The sequence below is a fragment of the Mixophyes fleayi genome, chromosome 9 (assembly GCF_038048845.1).
Source record: "Mixophyes fleayi isolate aMixFle1 chromosome 9, aMixFle1.hap1, whole genome shotgun sequence".
In the NCBI taxonomy this organism is placed as follows: domain Eukaryota; kingdom Metazoa; phylum Chordata; class Amphibia; order Anura; family Limnodynastidae; genus Mixophyes; species Mixophyes fleayi.
The window spans coordinates 8970877-8996250 of record NC_134410.1 but is presented as its reverse complement, the minus strand read 5'-3'; the positions used below and the strand labels follow the sequence as shown (position 1 = coordinate 8996250).

Below are 25374 nucleotides of genomic sequence, written 5' to 3'. Positions count from 1 at the left end.
AGAAAAAACACGCTTAGGTACAAGTGATCATGTTACAGATGTATGTTACTAAGAGGAAAGTGCCATATACTGGAGTACGTCCAAAACCTACAGGGCGTAATCCAAAAATAATGTAATGTGCATTTTTTTATAAAACGCACATAAATCGGACATGCGCACGTCTATGTTCAACAAGGAGCGGATGTGAAGATGCGTTTGGTGATGATTACGGGTCTAGGTCCGCTCTGCTCTAACAGACAATACACTGCAGGATGCACATGATACATATATGGAATAGGAAGCCACAAAAGAACGCAGAGAAAATATAAAAAACTATTCAATTAATGTCACCTGTTAATAGTATAGTCATTAATGACGAAACATTAAAAAATAAAAAGTTTTTTTTTTCCATTCTCCCTCCCTTATAAAATACATTTATAATGATGTAATTAATGTCTACTACACATAAAATACATTTGTACAGTTGCTCCTGATACAAACACATGTTCCAGCATGTACACACAGTTATCATCACTTGTAATCAGCTTATACCTGACCTGTAGCTGGTGCCAGTGATACGACAGAAAGACACGTACCCTTGAGATGGCCAAAGTTTGAACTTGGCACACCCTTACTGCACATTGACTACGTGCATACGCCCATTACCCTCCCTGTTCTGTCCCAAAAATCATAGGCTGTATTAAGGGTTCTTTGTGCTCGATGATGAATTGGTTGTTGCTGCGTTCTCTGGCGTCTGATTTGTTTCTGGGTATGCGCAGAGCGATTTTACGCAAAATACGTTACGTGTCGGCATATACATGCCTTAATGAATCAGACCTATGATGTCTTGGAACACATTTGATTAAAATACTTAACAATACATTTATAATGACTAGTGGACAAAAACGGCGGTGTTGCCCATAGCAACCAATCAGGCGTTTGGATTAATTTCTTAAATTGATCAGCAAAAAAAACAAAAACTGTTAGAATCTGATTGGTTGCTATGGGCAACATCACAGGGTTGTTTTTTTTCTTCCTGTGCAACATTTTCGTTAACGTCCCTGACTGTGTCATAAAGGAGCTGCTGCTTAGGCTCTCTTGTGTTTATCGGAGCGATGAGTGGCGTTTGTGAAGGGTTGAACGGTTGATCAAATAAATGACAGCGCTATGTAGGCATATGAGCATTGAGCGGATCAATGTGATTGACTCAATTTAATTGTGTAACCACTTTCTCACTTTAAACAGTGCATAATTCAGTGAAATTGATTCAGAACTCACAAATATATATATATATATATATATATATATATATATATATATATATATATATATACACACACATACTGGTAGGTTAATTGGCGGCTATCAAAATTGACCCTAGTCTCTGTCTCTCTGTGTGTATGTATATTAGGGAATTTAGACTGTAAGCTCCAATGGAGCAGGGACTGATGTGAGTGAGTTCTCTGTACAGCGCTGCGGAATCAGTGGCGCTATATAAATAAATGGTGATGATGATGATGATACACACTAAGTTTTGACTATATCACTAATTGAATTGGTCAAACAAATAATGCAACTAATTTTACAGTCCTGGCTAGGGGCGCACACAGGGGGGGTTTCTGAGTCTCTAGAAACCCCCCCCCCTCCTCCGATCTTTTAAAAGCAGCCAAATAGTTTTTCACTTACAGCAACGCCGCAACGCTTCTGTCACAGCGCCGCGGCTGCTGTATGTCTCCTGTTCGGCGAGAAGGAGCTGCTGCGCATGCGCGAGCGCAGCAGCTCCTCCCTTGAATACCCGGCATCACTGGCTGGCTTCCCTGGGGCACGGTCGGGCTATTTCAAGTGTCCCTGCAAACATTAAATAATAATAGCGCTTTAGATACTGGCCACAATTAATCTGATGTAGTTTATTTATTAAAAGACCAAAGACTCCATTTCTGGGCAGCCTGCAGGGTATGCAGAGGTGTGTTATTGTATATAAATATTGTATTATAGGATTAAAAAAGTAGAGGATCCTCTACTTTTTTAATCCTATAATATAATATTTATATACAATAACACAGCTCTGCATACCCTGCAGGCTGCCCAGAAATGGAGTCTTTGGTCTTTTAATAAATAAACTACATCAGATTAATTGTGGCCTGTATCTGATTTCACCCTGTAACCCAATTACAAATCTATAAGTATGTATATATATATATATATATATATATATATATATATATACACATATATATATAGTCCAAACTTGTGTCATGTTATAAATGTTTTTTATTCATTTTTTCGTTCATTTTTTTCATGTACATTAGCAATGTTATTTTTAATATGTGTTATGCTATTTTGATGTGCGGTATCAGTGTTAGTTTTAGGGGCATATTCAATTGTTAGCGAGTTCGCTGAAATACTCGCGCTCCAAAAATATTACCGTTAATACGGTAATATCTCGCTGAAGCTGAAATCCAGCGAGTAAATTACCGTATTAACGGTATTTACGTGCAATGTTACCGTATTAACGTTAATATTTTTGGAGCTCGAGTATTTCAGCGAACTCGCTAACAATTGAATATGCCCCTTAATGTGGAGTATCATTGCTAGTTTTAAAGTGTGTTATCAATGCTATTTTGATGTGCGGTATCAGTGTTAGTTTTGATGTGGAGTATCATTGCTAGTTTTAATGTGTGTTATCAATGCTATTTTGATGTGCGGTATCATTGCTAGTTTTAATGTGTGTTATCAATGCTATTATCTTATTGTGGCGCTTTAGTTTTTAAGTTGTATTTTTGCTTTGTTCAGAATTCAACTATTTGGAAACCCCCCCTTAAAAATCCTGCGTTTGCCCCTGCTGGCTGCATTTTTTGTAATGGTCTCTCACTCACGCCTCTTTCTTGATGATAGATCAAGACAATTCACAGTGTATCCAGCACCTACAGACAGAGGAGGCAGCCATTTTCTTGGCTCTCAGTGCATCTGTCGTGTTGCTGGTTCTTGGTGGTTTACAATCTGTATTTTCATAAATACCCGTTGCCATTAATTTATGGAGGGTCAATAGTGGTAGAAGCCAATTCACCTACCAGTATGTTTTGGACTGTGGGAGGAAACTGGAACAGATTTACCAATTTCAGCTGGGATTTACAACCTCTTCACCCCCCAATTTAGAACATACTTGCCAACTTTCCTGGAATGTCCAGGAGACTCCGAAATCCGAGTAGGTCTCCCGGGAGAGCTGACAATTCTCCCGCATTTACAAATTTTAAGCCTCCATGATGGGATTCTCCGGGAATCGCATCATTGTGGCACGACCACCCCCCACCCATGGTAAAATGACGCATTTGTGTCATTACGTCGCAGGGGGTGGGGCCAAAATAACACAATTCGTAGAGCCCCGCCCCCTCAAGCCCACCTCCACACCGAGGCTCCTAGAGACCATTCTTCAAAGGTTTGGCAACTATGATTTAAAATGTGTTGTCCGTTGTATTCACCTTACCTGGTTCACTTTAATCAAAGGGCAGAACGTCACATAAAGTTTAATATGTTAACCTTTATAATCAGGACTGGAAAGCTGACTCTCTGTATTGCAGAGCATTATAAACATTAATACTTTTTTTTTTTTTTTTTTTTGCAAACAAAAGCATAAGATTTTTTTTTATTTTTTTTTTATTTGACTGAGCTTCATGTGATATTAAGTATTAAAAAATATGTTATATAGGACCCTGGCAAAAGCTGACTCATACATGGACAAATCACAGACTAATTGTGGCCAGTGTGAGGTTTATGTAAATGATTTCTGTAGACACATACCTCTAAGCCCCGCCCCATCCATTTGTCACACCTATTACTCACCGCATACTGCACCCTTGACACTTATGTTACTCTATGCACCATATCCCCTCTTTATTCTTCTGCTGATAAGATAGGTTTGACATAAGTGCTTTGCAGGGGAGAAGCTGCACCTCAACGTCTACTGCCCCTAGGCACAAGCCTACTGAGTCTGCTACAAAATCCAGCATAATTTTTATACACTATCACACTTTATATCACTAAGCAGAATGTCTTTATTTAGCATTAAAAATAAACAATAAGCATTGTAAATAATCCACCTTTATGTTGTCTTTGAAGCCGTTGGCAAAATAAACTCTCTGCGTTCTTTCAGGGTGCAAATAAGAAGACATTTACAACGTTCTATGGAAAAAAATAAAATATTTTCTGTGCTGTTTGCAAACAAATGATAGATACTTGTATAATAGGATGGCTCTGCTCCAAACATTCTTAAATCCATTGTGCGGTCAAGGTTTCAAACACCCTTTATAATTATTAATTTTCCGAGCGTGGTAGACTAAAGGCATTCACTGGCCTATCTAGCAAAAAACACATTTGCAAACTACTTTCTGTTGAAAATGCTAAGTATATTTTCAGCACGTTTAGTTTCTATCAAAAGACCTGAAAACCTGCGGAGTTTTGTTTAGACGCGGCTGTTTCTGACTTAAAGAAAGCCAACGTCATCACGGGCGAAAAGTGTGTTCAAACTTTTAGAAGTGCTGCCCGGGGTTTCTTTCATTACTATCTAATTGAATATTGATTCTTTTTCTCTTAAATTGCTTCCACCCATTGTTTTTTGCTCTCCCCATTATATTTTAACATTAAGCGGAAATTATAAACTAAGATAGGCTGATTAAATTTAAACAATGTGTGGGCTCTCCAGTTTCAGTTTTAGTTGTGTAACTTATTTTCTCGCAGTAGTGGAGATGAGCAGAGATAATGTTAGTTATTTGTAATTAAGTGGAAAACTCACTTGATAACATGCCAAAAAGCATTTGAGCATTGGCATGCTTAGGGGGAGATTACTGGTGGCTATAATCCCCATCACGCCAAGAAATATTGGATGAAAATGCATGAATATAAGCTGTAGTACTACTCTGACCACTAGGTGGTGATGCAGAGCCCTTAAATCCCAACCTTATAGTATGTAGAGATGTTCACTGACCCCCGTGTTTTGGCTTTGGATCTAGATTAAGTTCGTGTTTTGGCAAAATCGCCCTCGCGTGCTTTTGTTTTGGATCCCAATTTTTTCTAAAATCCCAATTTTTTTTTGCCAATATCACATAATTTAGCTCTTTTTTATCTCTACATTATTATTAACCTCAATAATATTAATTTCCAATCCTCTCCAGTCATTTTTTGTCAAGTACCAAGAACACTGCTACCACTTTTTCTGTATGAGCTATGGCACTGGAGAGTGGCAAGAACACTGCTACCCGTGTTTCTGTGTGAGCAATGGCACTGAGCAATGACACTGGAGACTGGAAAGTGACAAGGACACTGCTACCCCTGTTTCTGTGTGAGCAATGTCACTGAGCAATGTCACTGGAGACTGGAGAGTGACAAGAACACTGCTACCCCTCCTGTTTCTGTGTGAGCAATGTCACTGAGCAATGACACTGGAGACTGGAGAGTGACAAGAACACTGCTACCCCTCCTGTTTCTGTGTGAGCAATGGCACTGAGCAATGACACTGGAGACTGGAGAGTGACAAGAACACTGCTACCCCTGTTTCTGTGTCAGCAATGGCGCTGGATCTCCTGGGGAGGGAGGTGCTTATGGAATCCAAAACCTGCAAGATCCGATGACGCAATAATGATGTTGTGCCTCGATTCATATCCGAAAACACGCAAAAGTATCGAGTCGGCTCGAGAGCCTACTCGGATACCCTAAGTTCGGGTGGGTTCGGTTTTCAGAAAACCGAGCCCGAGCATCTCTAATAATATGTTTATTAGAGAATGTGGCTTGTATACTTTAGTACAGCAGCATTCGTCTATACTTTTGTATTTTTATTATCCATGTGATATGTATATTTCTATAACAGAACGGCATTTGACGAAAGGCAATGCATTACTTTATGTTGAATCTTAGTGTATGCTTTTTTTCCTGCTTTATCCATTTATTTTATGTTTTTTCTGCTAAATCCACCTATACTTGCAGGTTGCATAAATCTTTATTTCACTTTTTAATTATTTTTTTTATATGATCCCTTTACCAGATTCGAGACACGAAATCTTCGGACCAAAAAACCACCTTGTTACATTTTCTGGCCGAAATCTGTGAAGAGAGATTCCAGGACCTCTTGAAATTCCCTGATGAACTTGAACACGTGGAGAGCGCAAGCAAAGGTAGGGAGACACTCACACCCAAATTGTATGCCAGACCTAAACCAGGCGTGAGAGGCAGAGACTGTAATATAACAATATAACAGATGGCCACTAAATCTACACCCAAACCTGTTCTTATATATTCTCTATCTCTATGAAGTGAATTTTGATTTGTGGTTCTAGAACATGTTTGCCGTACGACCTTTAATATACGACGATTTGATTTCGCATTTGCCAATTTGTGGCTCATTGTCGCAGTTCATGTTCGAGGTACACCATTCGATGATCACATTCACCATTCCAGTTAATAATGTTGAAATAACTGTAAAATGTTTAAAGGATGCACTTTCCAGTATTTACCTGTAATCCCCACTGATAATTGTGGAAGATGGCGTTGCGCGCTGGTGCCGAGGAAAAGTTGTTGCAGTAAGTTTGGCGCTGGACCATCTTTATTTTGCAGAATATAAAATCTGCTATTTATACCCCTTCTCCTCCAGCACAATACTTGGGTTACAGATAATAAAGAAGCTATTAAACAGATAACATATATATGATAACAGGACAGTCACAATTAAATTGTGCCTCAACGCACATCCATCTTCTCTCAGCAGTGTCTCACTCACCCCTCCTCTGCGGAGGTAATATACTGTACTATTTAATTGGCAGTGTTTCTGGTGCACGCTTAGTTCTCCTCAGTATTATACAGTTATATTCTGTGGTAATTCAGTATATTACCCCTGACTGAGCTCTCCTTTGTATTATACAGTTATATAATGAGGTAATTCAGTATATTACCCCTCACTGATCTCTCCTCTGTATTATACAGTTATATAATGAGGTAGTTCAGTATATTACCCCCTGACTGAGCTCTCTTCTGTATCCTACAGTTATATTCTGAGGTAATTCAGTATATTTATGTTTGATGTTAACATTAAAAAAAAGTGCTAAAATATATTCATTTAGACTTGAACCTGATTGCGTTGCTCGAATTTACTATAAATTTTCAATCAATCTAAAGGTTGAGAGTTTTTGAATTTTTTAGCCTATAAATGCGAGTAGAATTTTTTTTTTTTTTTAGAAAACCGTTTTACAGAATCTTGAACATTTCTGACTAAAAATTCCCAGGGTAACAAAAATATTTATTTCCTTTCCTTTTATCTGCGGATTGCGGAGCTTACACACCATTTCCGTAGACAGAGAGTGAAAGAGAAAGAGCATTTTTACTTATATTTTTGCTTCGATGTTCGCTCTGTTTGACACCGTAGGAATAAGAAGTTTGAAGCTGTTGAAGTTCTTCAGTTCTAAAAGTCAAGTATGAAAAGTACTTCCCGTTGCTTTTGTACTTCTAATGTGTTTGCAAGTACTGTGCTGTTACTTTGAGAAGTGCTGATTCCGGAGCACAATAGACATAAAACACCTCGCCAGCATTTGTTCGCAATTTTTTACTCCGTGTTTGCTGAGACGGAGGTGTCAGAGTGATATTGTAGCAGCTGTTTTTAACACAGCCTGGCAGGGAGCAGAGCATCACTGTGTATCTGGATGTTGTATGCACATTAGCTGCGAGGCCGTGTGTTGCAAATGACATGCAGGATTGGGAAGAGCCGAAGAATCTGAGCTAGCTGTATTACATTGTGCAAATATCTCTTACTTGCCAACTCTCCCTGAATGTCAGGGAGACTCCCTGAAATAGGGGTGATCTCCCTCACTCCCTGAAGAGTCTGGCATTCTCCCTGATGCTGAGCCAGTACAAGACGTGGTTGGCTTCGCCATCTGTGACATGATGACACAGTTCAGAAATTGTGTCCTATGTCCATGTATTGATGCCTATGGAGGTGGCCATTTTCATGGAGACCAAAATTTAATCAAAGACTGACAGCTAAGGCAACATGACTTCAGTAATGGAGACAGAAATGTAAAACACACTTCAGTCTCTAGAGATTCATTAGCTGCTTTTCTTTAACACATAGTTGCCTGCTTCCCTGGAATGTCCGGGAGACTCCCGCATTTCTGGGAGATTTCCCGGGCTCCCGGGAGAACTGGGCAACCTCCTGGTTCTCACCCCTGCAATAGATAAGTGGCGGGGGGGGGGGGGGGGGAGGAGTGCTTGATGACACAGATATTGTGTTATATTAGCCACGCCCCTCCTGTAATTGGCCAAATTTGTGACAGTCGTTTAGGGGGCGGGGCCAAAATGATGCGATTCATCAAGCCCCACTCCCGCAAGCCCACCTCCCCAGGATCTCCCTGAAGCCTACGAGGAAAAGTTGGCAAGTATGAAATATCTGTCTCACAGAAAAGCGATCCTCAGGGACGAAGCGTTGAGTAGGTTTTGGAAGGTTTGCAGAGGACTGTGTTGGTGCATTAATCCCTGTTTGGAAATTTTTTTAAGGTGAACCCATAAAATACATAATATTCGTCTTTATTATGTCCAGTAAGCAACAAGTACATGTCTTTCAGAGTATAGTTATTTTGCTGATCAAGGATGTGTAGAATTATATTGTGTTACTATTTGCTACAACGTATCTTGCTATAAATCCATATTTAAGGCTTCATTTAGCGTTAAATGAGCAAAAAAAACAACAAAAAAGCAAATTTGTACTTTGACTAAACCACGTTGCACTGCGTAGAGGGGCTAAATTTAAAATGCACGGACTGATTTAGAGTTAGGGGGAGCGTATCCTAGTACAAATCTAAATTTCAGTATAATAATAAAGCTGCCCAATTGTATTTATTATGCTATATAAAAAAGCAGCCAGTGTTGTCCCCGCTTGCAAAAAGTTAATAAATGTCTGTGCATCACTTGCATTGCAACATGGTTTGTCCAGGAGCAAATTTGCACCATGTTTTTTTTAGCGAACTCTAAATAAGACCTTTGATGCTCAACTATTGGCTACAAAATTTAAAGACACCCATTTTGTGGGTTCAGTGTATGTTCTTGAGATTGCGGCCTATGAATTCACTAGGAGCCATGAGACGAAGTGGAGATGTTGCCCGCAGCAACCAATCAGATTCTAGCTTTAATTTTCTAGAATGTACTAGATAAATCATATCTAGAATCTGATTGGTTGTTATGGGCAACACCTCCACTTCACCTTTTCTTGATGTTTTAGTAAATCTACCCTTCAATATCTTGATGGCTTATCCATTAGGCAAACTAGGACTCAGTGGGCACTGACGGAGCCAGGATTACTCTAACCTGTTTTAATGTGTGTTTTATTTTTGTTGGTAAATGGAGAGGTGAAGGGAGCCCTAAAGCAATATATTGCCTAGAGACCCATGGGGTCAGTATCGGGCTCTCGGTGATCATTAGCTCCTAGTGAATCGATAGGCTGCATTCTCATGACTATTAGCCAATAAAATGGCTGCCACCAGAGTGTGCAGGTGACGGATGCACCTAAATCACACCTGTAACTCTGATACAGAATGTAAGGATCTGAGGCAGCTCGGTAGGAGGATATTATTAGAAAGCGCCTACACAAGGCAGCATAACCCCTGGGTCTTGTCACTGAGAAGAGTTGCGAGTTTGTTGCTCTACAAATCAATAGTTACCCGCAGATTGCTTCCTTTACATTTTACTACATGTCAGATTCTGATCGTCACGAGTAATAAATATTCATTACCTTTTGAAATATACTTTTGGAGGAGCCAAGATGCTGTTTCCACAGAAATAGATTAAAACATAACGCGCCCTCGCTTATCGTGTGTAAAAATAATGAAATCTAAATTGAAGACGGTTCGATTATACATGTCCTAGAAAGCTGGTACGCTGCCTAGATTGCTAGTGATAGCACGTTGGTTTGATTGGTGTCCTCAGGAGTCAGTGAGCTGTTTATGAAAGGATTTGTTGCAAGGGAAGGAAATGCTGGTTAATTACTGGAGATAAACCAATTAATTTGAACCAGGATCTAGGCAGATTTCGCCAATTTAATAAATTATTATTATTATTATTATTATTGTAGCTTTGTTAGGCGCTACAGTGTCGTACAGTAGGGAAAACAGAGCAAGTGAGACGTGTGTGTACACTAATCGCTCAAGTAGTCTGGAGGCAAAGGGGAGGAGAGAAATAGGGCGGTATTTGGAGAAAGAGGCTAGATTGAGACGTGGTTTCTTTAGAATTGGTGAGATGAGTGTATGAGGCCACTGGAGAGATCAATGCATGTTGATGATCGCGGACTCCTATGAGCAACATGGCGGAATCCCAGGAACTATGTTGTTGTTTCCTGATGAATTGATAGGTTACATGCTCGTGAATATCACTTCAGCATACAAAAATAGCTGCCTCCATTGTAAACATCAGAGGTCTTCCTATGAGACAACATGAGGCAGCTGGTTTTTGGAGACAGTGTAATGAATGCATTTAATTTAAGTCTAAATTAATGGTATTTACTTAACTGTAAGACAAACATGCCAACATTGACAACCTCCCCTCTGGGAGATGCAGAGTCAGATGGCAAGTGTGTAAGGGGGGGGGGGGGGGGGGGTCATGTCGATGCAATTATGTTAATATGGCCCCACTCAATGCTGCAATTTGTGGTATGGAATCGCAGGGGGTGGTGCTACAATAATGCAAATTGTGTCATCGCGGCCCGCTGCCGCCCACTTCAGTAATGAAGTGGGTGGGATCTGCGATTGAGGCTTGTGCTGCTGAAAGTCCAGGGTTCTCCTCAACAATCTGGAGTGTCTCCCCAGTAGACAAGTATGTTGTATGACAGTGATGGGCAACCGGATACACTTTGTGGGCCGCGTAGTGCGGTCCTATAACCTTCTAAAGGGCCGCACATTACCCTCAGCAATAACAAATACATAAACAATACAAGAAATAGACACCTATCTGTAATATCAGCAGGCGTTATAAACAAGTGTTACAGCTATAACACACACATCTGACAATAAAGCAGGGTGGGGATGGGGGCCACAGGTCAAGGTTCACAGGGTTGCACTGTTAGGTCTTATTACAGTACACACAACCCGTACACAAACTAATATGATAGTTTGGTTAAAGAATGAGAGGGGAGGCATTTTCAATTTCCACCTAAGGCAGCCCCCTGCTAAACCTCTACTCTTTATGGTTTAATTGCATCCAATGTGACTGGAAAACAATAAGAAAGTGAGTCTGATGCGCCGTGAAATTGGCGTTATAGGATTGCAGTCACATGACCGCGGGCTATTTTCACACCAATCAATGCCTTCAGCATTCCAATACATTATCCACACCGCTCTCTGCATTCAAATGTGAGCACAAAGCTCCATAATTATCAAACGACTTTTAATTTCTTACAAAATCTATGCTAGTGTTATATATATATATATATATATATATATATATATATATATAATTTATATATATATCATTTATATTTTTTTTAAGGATTAGCTGCACAGTTGTTTCAGCAATATTTTTTATTTGAACTCTCTTTGCATAAGCTTATTGGTCCGACAGGCTTTCATTCTGAGAAATCCGTTATTGGTTTTCTCCTGTGGCTAACTCTTAAATTCATGGCTTACAATTTGGTTTTGGGAGGAGGGAAAAAAATCCAGTGTTTTACAGGTTCAGTCGAGGGATTAGACCGAGTGAAAAAGTAAAGATTAATTTTACAAAGTCGCTTTTGATGGAAAAAGTTTATTAATGTATGTGAGCCTACCATAAATCCACATGTTCTGCTTAGAAATACAGAAATCACAATTTCTAGAGATAAGTGGGCTGATCTTGTGGGATTTAGTGACCTGTTGACTCATGTGACCTTATCAGTGAGGACAGGGCTGCATGTGACAGGGGCACTGACCTGACGAGAGGAGGGGGATGGAGGCAGCAGGAAGAAACAGACTGAGCATTATATAGTGGAAGGAGCAGGGTCCTCCAGCAGCACAGAGTATATCAGGAGATGAGTGATGTGTTAGTGAGGACAGGGCTTCATTTGACAAAGATCTCTTCTAGACGAGACGTCCTCCTGTAAGTTAAATTATTCTTTAGCCCGTCCACACCTGTCCCATAGAACAAATACTGAGTACCAAGATCAGCAATAGTCTGAATGTTTTGCAGATGCTACAGTGATCCTATATAGTAGAAATGGATCATTCTCAGGCATGCCAATAGTTTTGGGACCAGTCATACATTGATATTTTTGCATGTGTGCTAGCATAATGCTCCCTACTGACTGATAGAAATTGGAGTTTACTGGAAACATATGCATCTAGCTCAGATAAACATTTTACTATATACAGTATTTCTGAATGTTACCATTTTAATATTAATATAAAATATCTTGCGTAACACATACCTCAACATTTAGAGGGGAAAAGGGCCACACATTTAGGTCATGCCCACAATCTGTCCTGACCACGCTCCTGATTCCCACACCCAGGCTGTATTTTGGTGCACCAACACACCAATAAACCCACTTCTCACACCAATTTAGACAGAGTTCAGTAATAACACAACACGCATTCTCAGTTCACGTGTCTCCTCTTTGATGAATTATTCATCGATACATTCACAAATAATACATATTATATCACAACAAGTTTAATAATACAGAAATAACCTTTCATTTTCATTTCAATTTATTATAATGTATACGTGTTCAAAGTTGTAGTCATCCTGTGTAAAGCCTGAGCTCTCTATTATTATGTACATTCTGTATGTGTTGAGTGAAGAGGACAGTGCCCCGGGGTATCCCATCAGAAAGAGATGCAGAGTTCTTCACCTCAGGACTCGAGCGTTTCATCTTTCCGCCCAAACACTGCCCACCGGGATCCCTCTCTCACTCAGATGTTTAGACCGTGAAGTCGTATTTTCTTCCTTTCACCTGTTCTCTTGAACAATTCCCTTTCTGAATAGCAAGTCTGCTGTTTTTTTTCGTCCTCCCAACACAGCTGCTTCTCACAGAGGCATTTCATCCTTGAAAGGAGAACGCTTTCCTGTTACCTGAAAGTGTAGCGATACCAGAAACATGTCGGGTTTAATTGCCATGTGCGGTTTGTCCCGGCTGTCGCCATTGTTTCCGTGTTTTCTGTAAGAGTTGGAAACGAATTCTAAGCTGAAAGGACGACTGAGTCTAAATTACAGATTTAACCAGTGGTACGTCGATTGTACTGGTAGCTGTAGAGATCCTTGAACTGACAACTGAAGAGATCTCCTAAAATAAAAAAATGCTGTTTGTAGAAGTATTAATATTACTATCATGTATTTATATAGCGCTGGTCGAATTATGTAGCGTTGTCCGTAGAGTATTTGTCAATTACATCAGTCGCTGTTCTTTTGGAGCTTACAGTCTAAATTCACCTACACACACACACAAATAGACGCACACACGCATGCACACATACTAGGGCCCAAGGGAAGTAGATGATGAGTAGTGCACAGCACATTGGTTTTGCGTCTTGGTGGGCAGCACAGTTGCCTAGTGGTTAGCACTTCTGCCTCACAGCACTGAGGTCATGAGTTTGATTCCCGACCAAGGCCTTATCTGTGTGGAGTTTGTATGTTCTCCCCGTGTTTGCGTGGGTTTCCTCCGGGTGCTCCCGTTTCCTCCCACACTCCAAAAAACATACTAGTAGATTAATTGGCTGCTATCAAAATTGACCCTAGTCGATCTCTCTCTCTCCCTGTGAGTGTGTATATTAGAGAATTTAGACTGTAAGCTCCAATGGGGCAGGGACTGATGTGAGTGAGTTCTCTGTACAGCGCTGCGGAATTAGTGGCGCTATATAAAATAACATGACGGTGATGATCTTCACAGTACACATCAAGGTGTATGGCTACTTCTTGCTCTTGGTTTATCCCTCTGCAAATTTGAAGTCCGCCTAGGTTTTCTAGGGGGGAAGGGCAGCGGAAATATCTATAAACGATGCACTGCGCAAAAGTGTCATGGTCCCATCAAAGCCCAACATCCACAAACCTCGCTACTATGGAACACCGTAGTCTATCTCCTCCCATCGGCCAGCTACAAGCATCAGCTCCTCCCCAACAGCGCCATCTTTGTTTAGCACACCTGCCTACATTTGTGAAGGTCTAGGCACACCTGTACTAACTAAGGTGCCCAGCGCCCCCAAAGAGGGTTTGCGTTGCTCATGGGTGATTTTTTGCAGTTTGTAAATGAGGTTCATTGGAGGCAGCCATTTTCTGGGCTGATCCAATATCCAGTAAAATGTAGCCATCTGTTTATAAGTAACATCACTGAAGCACAAAGTAGACTTGGCTGTATTGTGGTTGGTACCAATATTGACAAAGGTATAAATACCTCAAACATGTTCCTAAATATAGGCCAGACCTCATGAATATTAGACGGGCAGCGCTCGGCGGTGGCTCTGGTTTCTGGCAAATTGTCAGGCGGGATACTGTTTTCTGCCTCCGCCGTGTGTAGATGACCGGAACATGTGAAAGATGGAGGGGACGTTTTCTCACCCTGCGTCCAAGACACTACAAATTAGATTATAAGCTCTTCAGGACAGTGCTTGACATGTCTTTTGTAGAGCACTGCATAAATATTATATGTGCTATATCAGAATCAATAATAGATGTAACACTGTTTGCTTCCATCATCACATTAAAAACAAATAATACTAAAACATGTAAATAAATAAAGATATTGAGGTGTTTTAAAGAGAATGTTGAGTTTAAATAGATCTATACACTGGTTTGTCTTTGTAGATGTCTATGATCCAAGAGTTTTGAATCTGTGTTGACAGTATAAAGGATACTGTGCTAGCATAATGCAACAACGTTAGATCTTCACAACAATGGTTAATACTGTTTATTGTGGCCACAGTGGAACCTGGTGCTATGATGATTAGACACCAGAGAGAATATTTTAGTAGTAGATGGTTTTTTGTTTCAACTCTTTTCTCTACAAACGTTTCTGATAGTATTGTATAATAAACAGCGTATATCATCGACCATCACACTATACCCGTTCTATTATATTTAACTATATTATTCACCCTGTTTCATTGTATCCTCTGCTAGCCATTATTTTTCCTTGTTGTTGCTTTTTATTAATGTTACGGCTACCAGCAATTGGCATAAGCTTACAGAGCTAGTAGCAGATGTCTTCACCTATAGCAGCCACCGTAGAGCTGGATATGCTCACAGGTACTCGGATGCCCTCAGGTCTTAAACTTAACGTAGTGCACGCTTGTGAGTAACGCTGCAGCACAGAAATAGGAGATGATGACAGTAGGGACAAGCCAGGGTCCAAGGATAAGAGAAGTCAGCATGGTTGGGTTCAGGCAAAGATCAGGGATGGCATCAGACAGCAGTATCCAAGTCACAAGCAAAGGTCAGGTCCGGCAGCAAACAGCAGTATCCGAGTCACAAGCAAAGGTCAGGGCCAGCAGCAAACAGCGGTATCTGAGTGACAGGCAAAGGTCAGGGTCACAAGCAAATATCTGAAGTCCAGGAAACAAGCCAAAGGTCTAACAGAAAAAGCAATCCAAGAATCCATACCTGAACTGCACTGTTTAGCCATGTTGCTATCAGGAAGTATCGGTGATGTAACTATAACATCTCCTTGGAAAAGTACTTCAGGGGTTAAATTCCACCTCCACAGGGAACACTCAGGAGTTGAGTGAGTTAAGCTACCATTGTTATTTCTATTTGCTCCCTATTGTTTACTAGTGAGCTCTACAGCCAGCCAGGAGCCGGACCCAGCAGGGGTCACCTGAGGGAAGACACCTGGGAAGGTAGGGGAGGGTGCTGTATAGTGTAAACTGCCCACCAATCCAGACCTTTTGCAACTTCACTGGACAGGCAAATCCCAAGGTGAGATTAGGAGGTGATAAGAGGCTACCCTGGGAGCTGGGACGTGTATGACTAACTTTTGGCCAAGAGTTGATTCTCTGCCAGAGATGCGCTGTGGAACATATCTCACTGGATTTATTTGAACTGATTTCCTCACTTGTTGGACCTGCTATCGTTACGGGGGTGTGCTGTATTTAAACCTGTTCTGCAGAATAAATCATCTTCCTATTTTTTCTCTAATACCGTGTCTGAGTGATTTGGGAACCAAGTATCTTCACACCCAGGAACATGTATACAATAATGTATAGCCAGTTCTCACCAATGGCAGGGCTCCAGCTGGAACCGAAAATGTCCCTGCACACTCTCCCAACAAGGGCCTCAATCAAGACCACACATCCCCCATATCTGCGCACACGCCCCGCTGCCAGATCATGCCGGCACGCGGTGCGATTCGTAAAAGTGCGTCCCAACCGTTGTCCTGGCATCGGTAGTGGCGAAAGAGGAAATGACGATTCAGTCGTCATGGTGACGGAGGGGGGGAGCTGAGGGAAGGAGCCGGGAGTGGAGGCAGCTAGGTGCGCCGCTGCGGCTCGTGACAATTTTCTTGTTATTTTGTCTTCATTGTCCTTCAATTTACTATATCCAGATTGTTTCCTCACCTATTCGCAATGGAGACAACCAGTTTATAATTAATGCTGAATACTTGACAAATATTCAGGAGATTATAGCTTCTCTATTCATAAGGAATGAGAAAATTCTCTTATGCACAAAGTGTAATCACACCTGAGTGATGTCACTGGCTTCTAGTGAATTGATTTGGCTGAATATTGGTTCATCCCGTAAAATGGCAGCCTCCGTATGTGTGCAAGCGTCAGATCTCGTCACCGCTTGTCCCAACACCTTGGTAGAACTTAAGATATTCCACATGTTTTTACATCTTGCTGAACAGCTGACTGCAAGCTGTCGTTTTCTGTTGTCAGCAATGTGTCCGCTGTCCATTGTCTTTCACTGAAGTTTGCAGACAGGAAGTCTGGTGTGCATAGAAAAATAACTTCCCATTGCAGTCAGAACATCATCTAAAATATCTCCAGTGATGATCAGCTACTAAAACTTGTTCATCTATTTTAGGGAATAGTTTTCGTATTTTTGTTATATAAGCCACTGTGTCCTCCGGCTGAGAGACCACAGTTTCATATGGTTTGGAAATGAAACAAAGGACAGTGAAATAAACTTATTGCAATACGGAGCCTGTACTTTCTAAAACATGACATTGTAACTTTTGAAGTCCACAGTTGTATCATTTAACTGATAAACAGTAACTAACATCACTATGTACACATTGCTACATTGTATCACGCTTCAGACATGGGTTTTGTCTATAGGGATCAATTTCTCCTCAAGATAGAGCTGATTTAATTCCTCATCACATAGGAACTATATTAGAAATATGATCTTACATCCTTTCATCTACAAGTTTCTTAGCTTTGCATACCAAGCCTTAAAGTGTACATGTTACCTATACACAGTGGAGACAGTTATATTTTGGGAAAGATCCATATGGATGAGCAAATAACCTATCAATTCACTAGGACGTCACTGATCCATGAGACACTTAGTGCCTCAATGATGTAACTAACCTCTAGTGCCCCGTGCCTCTGGTTCCTAGTGAACCCATAGGCTGCATAACATGAATATTGATTCATCCCACAAACCTGATGTCTGGTATACATTAAGCTGATTTTAAAAAATAACTAATGACTGGCGAAGTTAGGTAGACTAAACACATTATCTATTAGAAATATATTTTAGCGACTGCAGGAACACAGTCGAATATCTTCTATTGATTAGAATGGAAAACCAAGTTCATACTTAAGAACGGCAACAGAAAAAAATAACCTTTTTATTGAATTTGTCAACTTTGTTCCACGCAGAGTTCATTACATTGAGTAATATGAAAGAATCTTAGCCTTGAGATACTCTGCATCATCTTACTCTAAACACTTTGATCTCTCACTATTTCAATATACGTTAATTGATTTTTATTTTTTTTTTAAAAAAAATTCATTTCTGGACGCTGTGTTGTTTTACGGAGCTACAGAGAGACGCCAAAATCTCTGATACACCAACTTCCAGCAGCTCTGGTTTTCCAGCTTTGTACTTGAGGACAAAGGACTGATTTGATGTGTGCAAACTGTAATGTTCCAAGATCTTATATAATTACATAGCTAGACAATGAGGAGGAAAAGTCACACTTACATGTTGCTGAATATATGTAAATAGGATATCTCACTTTATTTACGATTTCACAAGTATGTTTCTGTGTTGTGATACTGTAATTATATTCCCTTAAAGACGAACTACTGTAGCATTAAGATGAAATAAATGCTTATTGCTCCGAGCTCCTTGCATTTTCCCTGGAAGTATCTGGATAATTTGCAGTTACAATATACAGATTTGTGCAGCATTTCTTCGTTTTCCACATAGATGTATTAATTATTCAGGACATTGTCATAGATCCGCATAACGAGCAGTGCTGTGAAACACTGTAAAGCTTATTTAAAACAAAAACAGACAGACAGAAATGTGCTGTCAATCAGTCAATTAATTAGTCTAAATGAATGCAAGACTAATGAAAGAAATCAACTGCTTGATTATTATTATTATTACCATTTATTTATATAGCACCACTGATTCCGCAGCGCTGTACAGAGAACTCATTCACATCAGTCCCTGCCCCATTGGAGCTTACAGTCTAAATTCCCTAACATACACACAGACAGAGAGAGACTAAGGTCAATTTGTTAGCAACCAATTAACCTACTTGTATGTTTTTTTGGGGGGTGGGAGGAAACCGGAGCACCCAGAGGAAACCCACGCAAACACGGGGAGAACATACAAACTCCTCACAGATAAGGCCACGGTCGGGAATTGAACTCATGACCCCAGTGCTGGGGGTTATAGAAAACATTAGATATTGTTATCAAGTTGTTAATAGAGACAATACTGCCCGCACCCCAGCCGCACCCTTCCCCCCCCCCCCCTCCTGCCCAGATAGTAATTTTCAGGGGGTGGGTATCTGCCATTAGTTTGTATCACTCGTAGGTCCAATGGCTGCACCCAGTATGGATAGCCCAGTGTTTATAATGTGTTACCTGTTGAATACTGTGAGTTCGGGATGCAGTGGATTAAATATCATGTGACACTCAGATTGTCTAATAGATATATAGTTTATTTGATGTAAAGAATTCATGTAAACATTCTATTGGTTTAAAACTGATAGAAGCTTGAGCATGTGCAGCAGGCCCAAAGCCACCGCCCTAACTAGAAATGTGTAGAAGATTCTAGAAAGGCCTCCATTATATAAGCATTGAGAGATCACTGGGTTCTGTAAATGAATTCAGGCTTTTGATTGGTACAATAGAGATAAGAAGAATATATTTCTCTACGTCTGTGCAGTAAGCCCAGAGACAATGCCTTGGCAAGATATGTTGGTATTGTCTCAACTCTGCCATGTTTACTAAAAGCATTTAAAGTAATTAGCCACAATATTGTCATGTATTATTATTATTATTATTATTATTATTATCATTATTATCTTTTATTAATAAGGCTCCACAAGGGTTCTTCAGCACCGTACATTGGGGGTTAGAGCGTTCAACAAAATTAGTAAATTAAATAAATACAAGAACCAAATTTACATAATTATGTAAGGAAAACAGAAGGGGATCAATTTACGGCCCTTCGCATATTTTGCCCGTTATCCATCGTCTCTTATCGGCGCTATTCACAGCGATAGGGTATGTAGTAATGCAGAAATGTATCAATTAAAAGAAGCCGGGACAGAAGCTCCAATAAGAATTGGTAAAACTCTCTCTAGCCGATTATCGCAGAGGTAAATAAGTGGTTTTCTGAGTTCATTCCTGGTCTAATCTCTGCGCGTGCGCTCAAATCTTGAACGAGGGGGGGAGGGGAGGGATAGGGCGTCCAGCTTTATAGAGAGGGATCAGAAGTCTTTGCATGGAGGGAGAGCTGCTCACGTCATCTGAAGATGGCGCTAGCTGACGGAGATATGCTCCAAAAGTGACGCTTCTCGAAGCTTGGTGAATTGCACAAGAGGTTATGGGGACTGCAGCCTAGGGCGTGAGGCTTTTGGAGGCGCACTAACTTTTTGGGGGTGCAAAATTAAGATGGAGAGGTAAAAACTGAGATTCGTTTTAAAATATAAGGACAGTTGATCTCTAAAGTAAAAAGAAAGCATGAAAGAAAAAGCTGAAGATAACGAGTCATCTTTGGGCGGATAAGCGAGTAGGAGAGACAAGGATGGCGACGGCCCCATCCCCCTTCACATCTTCACCCTCAGTAACGCTCGTTCACGCCTCAGTTCCGCTATACAGTTCTGATTTTAATGAAAACGAGATGAGTGATAACGATTGCCGGGAGCCTTTTTAAAAACCAAGTGGAGATGATTTTTGAAAACACGGAAACATAAAGGGGGGGTGAAGGAAGCTGGATTTTAAATTAAGGACAAATTTGCTTTTACCTGACGCTCAGAGACAGATTTAGATCTCATGGGGCCCTAGGCAAGATACTAGTTTGGGGCCCCCTCCCTAAAAAAATACATAACACTATAGTTTTTAGTATAACATATACCCCTATTCAGGGGCTGGCTGGCAGACTTTAGCCCAGGGGGGCAAGCAAATAGCACTGGCCCATAAGTAGCGGCCCATTTTTAAAGGTTGGTCTCAACGCCGGCCCTGGGAGGGCCCTCTGGGGACCGCTGGGCCCTAGGCAATTGCCTAGGTTGCCTAGTGATAAATCCGGCCCTGCTGACGCTTATTAGCTTATTAGTCGAGAAGGCGTTACTAGGCTTCTAGTGTAGGGCCGCCACAACCGTTAACCAGACCCTACTCGTTATCTCTGTTTTGCTCATTAAACCAGTGGTTGTAAATTCGCTTTCTTAGAATGTCCCTTTGGCCACACAATACGTCCATTTAAAATCTCAAATCCGCCGTTGTCCCAAAATCCATCAAAAAGCAGAACTTCATGTAGTAGAGAGCCTGAATGCGCTACTCCAAGCAGAACAAGGTCTCCAGAAAGATTAAATTGTAAACTGTCTGGCGTTTAATTAAATTGGTTTCAACTGGATCTCTATCAGGTGCTAAAATGACTGTACATGAAGTGGTAAAATTAGCAGGCAACAAACAGTAAATCCCATCATTCGCTGTCTTTATCCGTCTCCGCAGCAATTTCCCGTCAATCAGCCGCGTGCACACTGGTGCCTGCCTCATTCTGAATCGTCGAGCATTAAAACCTCTTAATTAAAAAATAAACATAGCTCTGTCATCGTCGCTCGTACTTTGGCTCTTTGATGACTGTTGCGTCTGTGATTAAAAAAAGGAAAGTCACTCCAAATTCTAAGGGAGAGAGAGGGAGAGAAAAAAAAGACAACGGAAATGTTAATTAAACTACTGTGGAACAATATTACCGTGTTTAGTTTTACACTGACGATTTCAAGGCAGATTCATTTTCGCAAGTCTTTCTAATCAAAAATCCACTGAGCCTCTCGTTATTCGTCTTAATTCAGTGAATGAATCCGCTGCATTGGGTGAAAATACAAGACAATGCAAGTAATGGGCATTCTTTCTTGACGTGCCATTAGCCCTTTGCAGGGAATTGTGCTGAGATATTAATGTGCCCCCTGTATAGAGAACATAACTCTCTTAATGGTCTCCAGGTAACTGACTGAAACACAGAAATGAGATATTGAGCTATACACGTTGACTTGTGCAATTCCATCCCACTTACCTATGGATGATCGGTTGTCAGCTTGATGGCGGAGCAGGTATCTGGACAGTGACGTCACAGTCCTCCTGCATTATAGATTACAAGGAATCTTCCTGTTAGATAACCCCATTAGCACGATCAACGCATCGAACATTGCTAATTTATTCAATGTTTTACATACTGGCAATAGGATGACACTAATAACCTTTCTGGATGAAGTACATTGAAGGTTTTTTTCTCTCGCACGCTTTCATATCAAAGGCAAGGAATCAACAACATATATTGTATCTACAAATACGCTGAAGGACATTAAGGAAAACTGGTGCACATGGAAAAGGGTGATGTAACCCATACCGACAGTATATGATTTCACATGCCGTTTGTCTAGTTTAGTATAAACAATGGAAACCAGGAAGGAGGAGAGATTGGCATTGCCCAAATTTTGCTATGGGGACCCACAATGCACTGCTCTGCGGCTGACTATAGGAGAACGAGATATCCATTCTCAGTGTCCACTAATAATCAAACTTCAGAGACCTGAATCTAAATTATCGACATGGTAAATCTGAAAATAAAAGGATTTGATTCTTTTCACCTGGCAATTGTCTTCCACGATGTAATATTTATTGTCTTGTTACTTAATCCCCCAATTCCTTTGTGCAATAACTGAGAAGAAAGTTGACCTTTTGCCTTCTGCAAGTGATTTCACCTATAGGATTACTATTAGTAGCAGAGCAAATCATACACATCCAACACTAATTATTTTATTTTACTAAAATAAATATATCAAAAGACAATGTGTACATAAGACATTGATGGGGATACGGTAATGAGAGACTTGCTTTGGACCCTGATGAAACGTCTCACAGGTTTGTGTGGTAACTCTCAAATACCAGAACTCTGCTTTTAATTAGCAAAGTTATAGTCAAATGTGGTGCAAATCGAATTTCAGGTTGGAAATGGGAATTTCACAGAAGTGCAAGCTTCTGGGGATGAAATTTTCAAGCCTCGCTTACCCATTCCACGATGTCTTTGTGAATTCCTCTCTACGCGTTTCGCAGCATCTATAGTCAACAAATAGAGCTGTCAATTTGTTCTGTGTGGGGTGGATTGGGTACAGTCAGGAACAAGTCTAGCAGACACGGGAATGATTCCACATGGAACAACAGTGACAGGGAAAATTCTGCATAGAACATTTAGGGATAAATTCAACAGCCAAAGGCGCAACAAGGCAAATATTCGGCAGGACAGAGGTAATAAAATGCAAATAATAAAACATTTATTAAACACTTGTTAAAGCTCACATCTGATTGGTGGATATATGCTGCAACACAGCTCGATAACACATCTGTTAGTTCCATTGGGATTTACCAATAATGCCTTTGAGAAATCGCATTGATTGTTTCCTGTTACATTTAAAAATATATATATAATTTTATATACTTTTATTTTTAACTCAGTTGAGCTTACAATCGAATTTCCGTACCACAAGCACACACTCCCTTTTAGTCGCAAACCAATTAACCTAGCAAGATGTCTTTGTGCCACTGGAGGAATCTGGGGCAATTGGTGAGAACATACAAACTCCAGGTACTTTGCAGTCAAACCCAGGACCTCACAACAATACTAACCACTGTGCTGCTGAATGAACAGATGAAATGATGCCAGGAGAGTGACCTAGTCCGTTTGAAGCGGCTCATTTCACTATGATTACCGGATACATTAGTCTAAACAAAGCAATTGGTGCACATTGATTTCATGCTATCTAAGGGAATTTACAAAGCACGAGCTCTGGGGATAAAGTATTTGAGTAGGACGAGATTGAGAATTATTTGTTTTCATTATTTTTCTTTCTTGGCTGTATATTATGTACTATAAACGGCTTAATAAATATAATTATTTGCAATGTTGCAGTAGCTAGATTCTGAAGGCGCGGGGAGCGATCTCCTCCTCGTACGGTTATTACTCGAGGGGGTCGTGTTATCAGATAGATATTGCCACATTATTTGAGAAGTAATAAATACCGCTCAATGTTTCCTGCACTAGTGGAAAGCAGCTGAATACGCTGGGAATAGAGCACACAAACACCTGGAACCTGACAGTATGACTGATGTCTTGGAAGGCATTTCAAGGAACTGTTTGATTACTTGTCTTACCCACAGATAACACTTTTGGCTGTGTTAAAGAAATAAAGAGCTTTTCAATACCAGGACAAAATGGCCATTTAACTTGTAGAGATTTTAAAATGGAAATACGGCTCTTTGATACGTCAAAGGTAACACAATTGCAAGTTACAAATTATTTTATTAAAAGCTGCATAATTTACATAAAGTTTGCCGTCTTCACGTGTACAGTTAGTTGTGCGTTCCGACTTATGGACAACTGTTTGTCTTTGATTAAACCACTTCAAAGTAGAGATGCTCAGGCTCGGTGCCTCGGGAACCAAACACACTCGAACTTAGGGGATCCGAGTACCGACCCGAGCCGGCTCTGTACTGTCGCGCGCCCTCGGAATCGAAAACGAGGCAAAACGTCATTGTGACGTCATCGGATCTCGCGAGTTTTTAAATTTTTTTTAAGATCCAACATAGCCGGGGGTGGGAGGGAGGGCAGACCCAAGACATTGGGAGGGCGGGCCCAAGGACAATTCCATCTTGCACCATTTTTCTTTTCTGCCACTGCTGTGTGTGACAATGTGTCCTAGATGTGCTAGGAACTGCCGTGTGTTTGTGTCATTGCTCTGTCGCTTACCATCCAGCCAGGTCGCTGCAGTCTTTGTCCGAAAGTGTATGAAAATAATATTGTGACCTGTGAGGTGGTCAAAATTGACTGCAAATGACTTGAAATTAGTGTTATTGAAGTTAATAACAATGGAGGAACAAAGAAAGAGCAAAATTATGTGATTTTAGCATATTTTAGGAATTTTTCTAAAAAATCCAAAACCAAAACCAAAACATGAAGCAAATCCAAATCCAAAACCAGTTCACAGGGGTCAGTGAGTGAGTCTACTTCAAAGACTACAAGAGCATCAGGGGGGTGATAAAAGACTTCTGTTTATAGGGGTGAAGCAGTGGCAGGAATTGGGTAATTGTGGGTGGGGATAATATGCAGATTTATGCATACCTAATGCCATGTGATGTTCTTATAAGGGGTACTGCAGAGATGAGAGGAGCAAAATAAGGGATCGCCAACAAAGAACAAAAAGTCCTTATTATTGTTGATGCTGTCATATTACGCAGCGTTGTACAGAAAATATGGAATCAATCAAACCAGTCGCTGCCCCAGTGGAGCTTACAGTCTAAATTTCCTACCACCTGTATACACACACTAGTGATATTTTGTCAGAACATGGAAGCTCTGGAGAGAAATTCAAATGGAATGGATCAGGGAATAGAATGTGCAGAGTAAGACCTGGACCAGGGCAGTGGGATGTAGCAAGATCAAAGGCAATTCCTTCAAGGTATAGATTTATCAAACCTACTAATAAAACATGGAGGCGTTGCCCATAGAAACCAATCAGAGTTCTAGACTGTACTGGATAAATGATAGCTAGAATCTGATTGGCTGCAATGGGCAACACCTCCACGGTTCCTTTTAAGAGGATTTGGTAAATCTACAACATATAATTTTAATCATACTTGCCAACTCTCCCGGAATGTCCGGGAGACTCCCGCATTTCACGTGAGTCTCCCGGACTCCCGGGAGAGTGTGGCAATCTCCCTGATCTGC

At 40.6% G+C, this 25374-nt stretch overlaps 1 protein-coding gene across 5 annotated transcripts in view; it reads left to right on the top strand.

Annotated features, from left to right (window-relative positions):
* DIAPH2 (diaphanous related formin 2) overlaps nt 1–25374 on the top strand; it is an 828187-nt gene that overhangs the window by 448533 nt on the left and 354280 nt on the right. For all 5 annotated transcript variants that reach the window (XM_075186343.1, XM_075186345.1, XM_075186342.1 and 2 more), the window contains one exon: nt 6014–6143. In XM_075186343.1, coding sequence (XP_075042444.1) covers nt 6014–6143 — 130 coding nt within the window. The remainder of the gene's footprint in view (nt 1–6013; nt 6144–25374) is intronic.